Here is a 5,825-nt window from a genome sequence, read left to right on the forward strand (position 1 = left end):
TTGAGTATTTATATTTTTAACTCATTGACACTAAAATCCTTCAATTTCTTTAGTATTGTCAACAATACAAAAAGTCATTCCTTCACTAAAAATGACTTTTACAAACTCGTTGCAATATCTTTGTAACACATAAATTACAGTTAATAATTTTGAATCAAAAAAGGAGAATATGACAAACTCATTGAAATGAAAAGAATTAGAATAAATATACAAATAAATAGTTTTTAATAAATAAACAAAAACCTGATTAAATGTTAGATAGTACATGACAATAACCGAAGTATATAGTTAAATTCAGTTGAGATATAATGAAACAGATAATACAACTAAAGTAATACATAATATGAAAAGGTATTAAATTATAACTCAAGAAATTTGAAATTGATAAAAAAGATAATAAATAATTATTTATAAGAAAGAGAATTAGTTTAAATAATAATAATTATTATTAAAATATAAGAACTTAATATTATGGATATTGTTTGGGGTATTTCAAAAGCAGATTATCATAGTTGGGAATCAGTAGTTGTTTCAAAAACAGAATATGTTTCTCTTGATATATATTATTCAAAAACATATGATGAAGAATTAGAAGTAGTAATTTTTCTAAATAGTATAGACATTTCTATTGGGTCTTCATTTAAGATAGAAATAGCACAAAAAAGGAAAAATGGGTTTATGGTTCAATGTACATTTGATGAAGGAGAGTTATTAAGTTTTGGAATATCCTACATTGCATTTCTGCCTATTCCTAATATTATTGAAAAGAGAGTCAATGTTTCTTCTCAAGAAATACACCAAGATTTATCACATACATTTATTGGTGGGATTAGTGCTATGCATCATGTTCCTAATAGTTTTGATTTATCTTTATCAACTGGAGGGTATAAAACAAAAAACTACACTATTCAATATTTAAAAATTAATAATGACCTTATTGGGGATTCTCCTGATCATTGTTTAACTTGTTTATATTCACCAAGTGTCTCTAATCAAAATGGATTAGCTTTTGTTAAGGAATTAAGTACAGCACATCCAGGATGTGAAGCATTACCAATATTACATAATTTCTTTAGTCAATCAAATACTATTCGAATTTCTACATTTCAAAACCAAAGAAAAGATGGTATTATAATATCTCTCTTTTCAGATCAAACAGAGAAAGTTACATATTGTGTTCTTCTACTTAAGATGAAAGTAATAAAACAAATAACAACCACAGAAATGAAACTCTATCAACCAAAAATAATATGTTATTTATGTCAATCAAATACAGCTGATTGTGTTTTTAAGTCATGTTCTCATCTTTCCATTTGTTCAAAATGTTTAACAAAAATAAAAGAATTTGGTTCTGCTTTTTGTCCTGTTTGTGGTATTTGTTCAGAGATTATAATCATTCAATCTAATTAACTGTTTCAACTTTTTTCACTAATATATGCACCTTTTTTACAATGATAAAAATGGTAAAAATAGATTATATAAGAAAAAATAAGAAACAAAAATACCATAAAACTCCATTCACAATAAATATTATTAGAGAAAGAATTTTTAAGATCTTTATTGAAACAAAAATTATTCTACTCCTTGTAACCCAAAACCAAAAATTAACTTCTATAAGACTCTTTTTCTTCTCCATTTCCAGAATAAATAGGTTCACCTTAAGTTAGTTTTCATTTTTGTTCTCTTGACAGAAATAAAAGATTAAAATAATTGAAGATAATTCATCAAAACCCCACTGCCTCTGTTCTAATTTGAATGAATTTTACTTCCCATTATACAATTAATAGAAATTATTTTCGTTCTTTTTCTTGATTAAGTTAAGTACTAGCAGTACTAGCAAAAGGACAGAAAAAAAAATAAAATATGGGTCATGGAAAATATTTAAAATTCTTGATATATCTTTATTTTAGAAGAAACTAAATACTTCTCAAGTAAAAAAAAAACGAAAAAAAGTTTGATTTGAATTAAAAACAATGACAATAATAAAAAACACCCTATCTATTTAAAGGAATCATTTGAATACTAATATTCATTCATTCTTAATATGTTTACACAGATTCCCATTGATTTGTATTCATTATCAAGAAGTTCTCAAAAAGAAAAAGTTCCATGTAAAATTACTTCTAGAAAATTAAGAGACTATCAGACTTGCCAACAAGGTGTATTTGTTGGTCTTCTTAATCAATTCTGTGATATTACTATTACAAAACCACCAAAGAAAGCTGTTATTACTCATCAATTTATTAAAATTAAGTCCATTTCTTTTAGTTATAAAGATTCAATTGTAATTGAAGAATTTCTTCAAAAACGATGTAATGATCATAAAAGTTATGATCTTTCACTTGGTTGTTCTGAAAAAACTGCTAATAGACGTTTTCAAACAAATAAGAAAACCGAAGTCTTACATCTTTTACTTGATTTTTTAACAGAGTTTGGATATTTCTTCGAAGTTAATACAACAAAAGGTAAAAAAGGAACAATGAAACTTCAAAATATTGAAAAAATATATTGTGATGGGAAATTTTTAATGGGTATTAATGACATTTATGATTATGGTTTCAGGATAAATGATATTGTTTGTCAAATGCTTGATAAGAAAGAAGAATTTATTTTACTTAAAAATGAACCAACTATTCGCTCAATATTTGAGTCAGAATCTGTGTAATTTATTTTTATATACTTATTCTATTTTTCTTTTTTTTTTTAATTTTTTAGAATATTGTTTATTTTTTGTATATATTAATAAAAATATTTTCATAAACAATTCTATTTTTTTTGTATTTCATAACCATTTTTAACTCCTATTATTAGCCAGTAAAATTAGTTTACCATGAAAAATAAATGAGAATATTTTTCTTTTATGAAATTATCTTCTTTTATTTTTTTAATATAACAGGAAATTCTTTGTTGTGTCTATTTCTTCTCATATATTTTTTAGTAATAATAAATACTTTAATATATGTAATATGAAAATACTATTTTAAATCATTTTTGAATATTCTAAATGTTTAAAACATCTTTTTACAATTCAGATTATCCATTACATAAATTCTATTATTAATAATATTTCAATAATTTCTATGTTTAAAAAATTAATATTAATTTACATTATATTTTATGTCCCATTGAGATATTGTTCATTCCATTAATTATTTGCCATATATTTATTTTCTTTTTTTTTAAATCATTTGTTTACTTTAATATATTATAATCAAACTTTCAGTATTAACAATAGTACTTGTATGTTAAAAATAAATTAACGAAATTTTTATTATTGGATTTTTAAAATAAACATTGAGAGAATTATGTGTTTTTAATAAAAATCAATTATATTAAAAATCTTTTTAAGAATTAAAAGAATATCCAGTTCAATACAGTTTTAATTCATAACTTTAACAACTATTAATCGTTTTATTAAAAAGCCATTCTCTTCACTTGACTGATTAAAATATAAATCTTCAGCATGATATAACATTGATGTGTTATAACAATAACTCTTTGCAAATGGTGGTTTGTAAATAACTAACCCATACCCAGGAGCTCCAATACATAATAGACATTGACTTCCTTCATTAATAACAATACCAGTTTTTACTCCTTTTCTTGGATTATATTTCATGAAACTATCTTCAATAGTAAACAGATAATGTTCAGACACATAATTCCATTCATTTATTTTGTTTATACCACTTTTAACAAAAGCACCAAATCCATGTTGTTGTGAATCAAAAATAACAATATAAATATTATTTTGATTATATACTCTTTTAAATAATGTACTTCCATCATATCCATCAGTAATTGAATCAAATATAATAAGAGAGCGTTTCATTCCAGTTTCATTTTTCATTATTGGAATATGTTTTTTTAATACATCCATTTGTTTTATTCTATAATTATTCTTTGTATCTTTCTTTTCTATTTCTTTTTTATTTATTACTTCTTCATCTTCTTTCTTTTTAACATCATATTCTTTCTTTTTAACCTCATGTTCTTGTTTTTTTAAATCTTCAACTTTTTTTGTATCATCTTTTTGTTGTATTTCTGGTATTTTTTCTTTTTTGATAGTATCATTATATTTCATTTTACTCACTATCTCTTCAATTTTATCAATTCTCATAGTCATTTGAGATTCTCTTCCATATTTTTTCACAATTGAATGTTTTTCATCTTCTAACAATCCAGCATCATCTAATAATATAATTCCTTTTCCTAGCTCATCAAATTCATATTGTTTTAAGATAAATTTAAATAATTGGTTATCCATAACATTTAATTGTTCAACCATTTCTTCTGGATTAACCATTAATTCATTTTTAATATTTACTAATTGGTTATATACAACTACATCAACTCCAAATTGTTTAAATATATTATTCTTTATTTCTTCATTAACTTCATGAGTAAAAACAAAATTCATTGCATCATATTCATTGTTAATTCCAAACATTTCTAATATCTTTTTTTCATTGATACTTTTCATAACATTTACAATTCTTTTCAATACATCACAGACATAAGGTTCTGTAATTTTTTGAATATCTTCTTCAAGTAACTTAAATTCCTCTGAAAGTGTCATTAATTATTTTAAGTTAAATTTGATTTTTTTTTCTTTCCATCTTAAAATAAATACTTTTGAAACTAAATTTCTCCTACTTTTTATTCTTCCTATTTTCTTTCAATTTTTATTTTCCTTCTTACTAACTATTTCTTTTAATAAAACGAATAGAATAACTTTTATTTATTTCTTCATCTAATTTGATAATTATATGAATGGAATTGAAATAATATCATACTATAATAGTATAACAAAATGAGTAATTAAAACCAATATAATAATAATCTAACAATAACACATAATAGCTTGTATTTATATTTTATAAAAGAATAAAGTAGTTTTGTTTTAATTTTATTGATAAGTATAAAAGAAATATTACTTTTTTAAATCTTTATCTTTTATATTAAAATTTTTATTAAACTCTTCTTCTTATTATTAACATTTCTTCTATTTACCTTTTTTCTTTTTTACTACACTCTCTTTTGAATTAAAACAGTATATTCTCATAGATATACAATGTTTCAATTCATAATGTGAACAATCTCTTTCTTTTATTAATTACTTCTAATTTTCTGTTTTTACATATTTATATTTTTTTTTTTTTTTGAAAAGATTAATTCAATTCAAATCAAAAGACGAAGTATTGTTTATTATAATAAATAATTTAGTTAATTATTAATTAACTAAATATTTAGAAAAATCTTTTTAAAATTCCAATTAATTTTCAAAAAATCTCTAAACGAATATATTTTATTTCTTATAAATTCATGTCTTATAGATTCATAAGAACTTCAAAATATAGACATGTCTTTGGTACTGAATTTAAAAATGACCAACAATACAGTGGAACTAAAATGACTAATTCTGCTTGGGACTCTAATATAATAGTTTGTGGATATAAACATTTTTCAATGATTTGGGATGTGGCTGGAGGAGGAGCTTTTGCTGTTATTCCTTACACTAGAATTGGAAAACAATGTGGTATTTGCCTTGTTAGTGGACATAAAGGAACAGTTCTTAATCTTGATTATAACCCTTTTAATGATGATTTAATAGCTTCAGTATCTGAAGATAGTATTATACGTATTTGGGGAATACCACAAGAATGTCCAGCAGAAAATATTCGTGAACCTCTTCAAATTCTTCAAGGACATAAGAGAAAAGTAGGAACATGTAATTTTAATCCATGTGCATCAAACGTTTTAGTAACTTCATCGGCTGATACTACTATTAAAATTTGGGATATTGAACAAGGTGAAGAAATGTT

At 23.1% G+C, this 5,825-nt stretch overlaps 4 protein-coding genes across 4 annotated transcripts; 3 read left to right on the top strand and 1 right to left on the bottom strand.

The window, feature by feature from the left end:
- Positions 1 to 471: 471 nt before the first annotated feature.
- On the top strand, positions 472 to 1,410 carry ENU1_036160 (hypothetical protein; the record flags this gene model as incomplete). The annotated part of the gene is made up of 1 exon (XM_008857432.1): positions 472 to 1,410. One exon carries the CDS (start codon positions 472 to 474, stop codon positions 1,408 to 1,410), a length of 939 nt encoding a protein of 312 aa, XP_008855654.1.
- Positions 1,411 to 2,044: 634 nt separating this feature from the next.
- On the top strand, positions 2,045 to 2,665 carry ENU1_036170 (hypothetical protein; the record flags this gene model as incomplete). Its single annotated transcript, XM_008857433.1, has 1 exon — positions 2,045 to 2,665. The coding sequence occupies one exon, from the start codon at positions 2,045 to 2,047 to the stop codon at positions 2,663 to 2,665; it is 621 nt and encodes a 206-aa protein (XP_008855655.1).
- Positions 2,666 to 3,379: 714 nt separating this feature from the next.
- Positions 3,380 to 4,579, bottom strand: ENU1_036180 (hypothetical protein; the record flags this gene model as incomplete). The annotated part of the gene is made up of 1 exon (XM_008857434.1): positions 3,380 to 4,579. The coding sequence occupies one exon, from the start codon at positions 4,577 to 4,579 to the stop codon at positions 3,380 to 3,382; it is 1,200 nt and encodes a 399-aa protein (XP_008855656.1).
- A 746-nt stretch (positions 4,580 to 5,325) lies between these two features.
- ENU1_036190 (coronin, putative) lies at positions 5,326 to 5,822 on the top strand (the record flags this gene model as incomplete). Its single annotated transcript, XM_008857435.1, has 1 exon — positions 5,326 to 5,822. A coding segment is annotated over one exon (497 nt), but the record flags the coding sequence as incomplete, so codon positions are not given.
- Between the last annotated feature and the right edge of the window lie 3 nt (positions 5,823 to 5,825).

This window comes from Entamoeba nuttalli, assembly GCF_000257125.1.
Source record: "Entamoeba nuttalli P19 unplaced genomic scaffold asmbl_2646, whole genome shotgun sequence".
Classification (NCBI taxonomy): Eukaryota; Evosea; order Mastigamoebida; family Endamoebidae; genus Entamoeba; species Entamoeba nuttalli.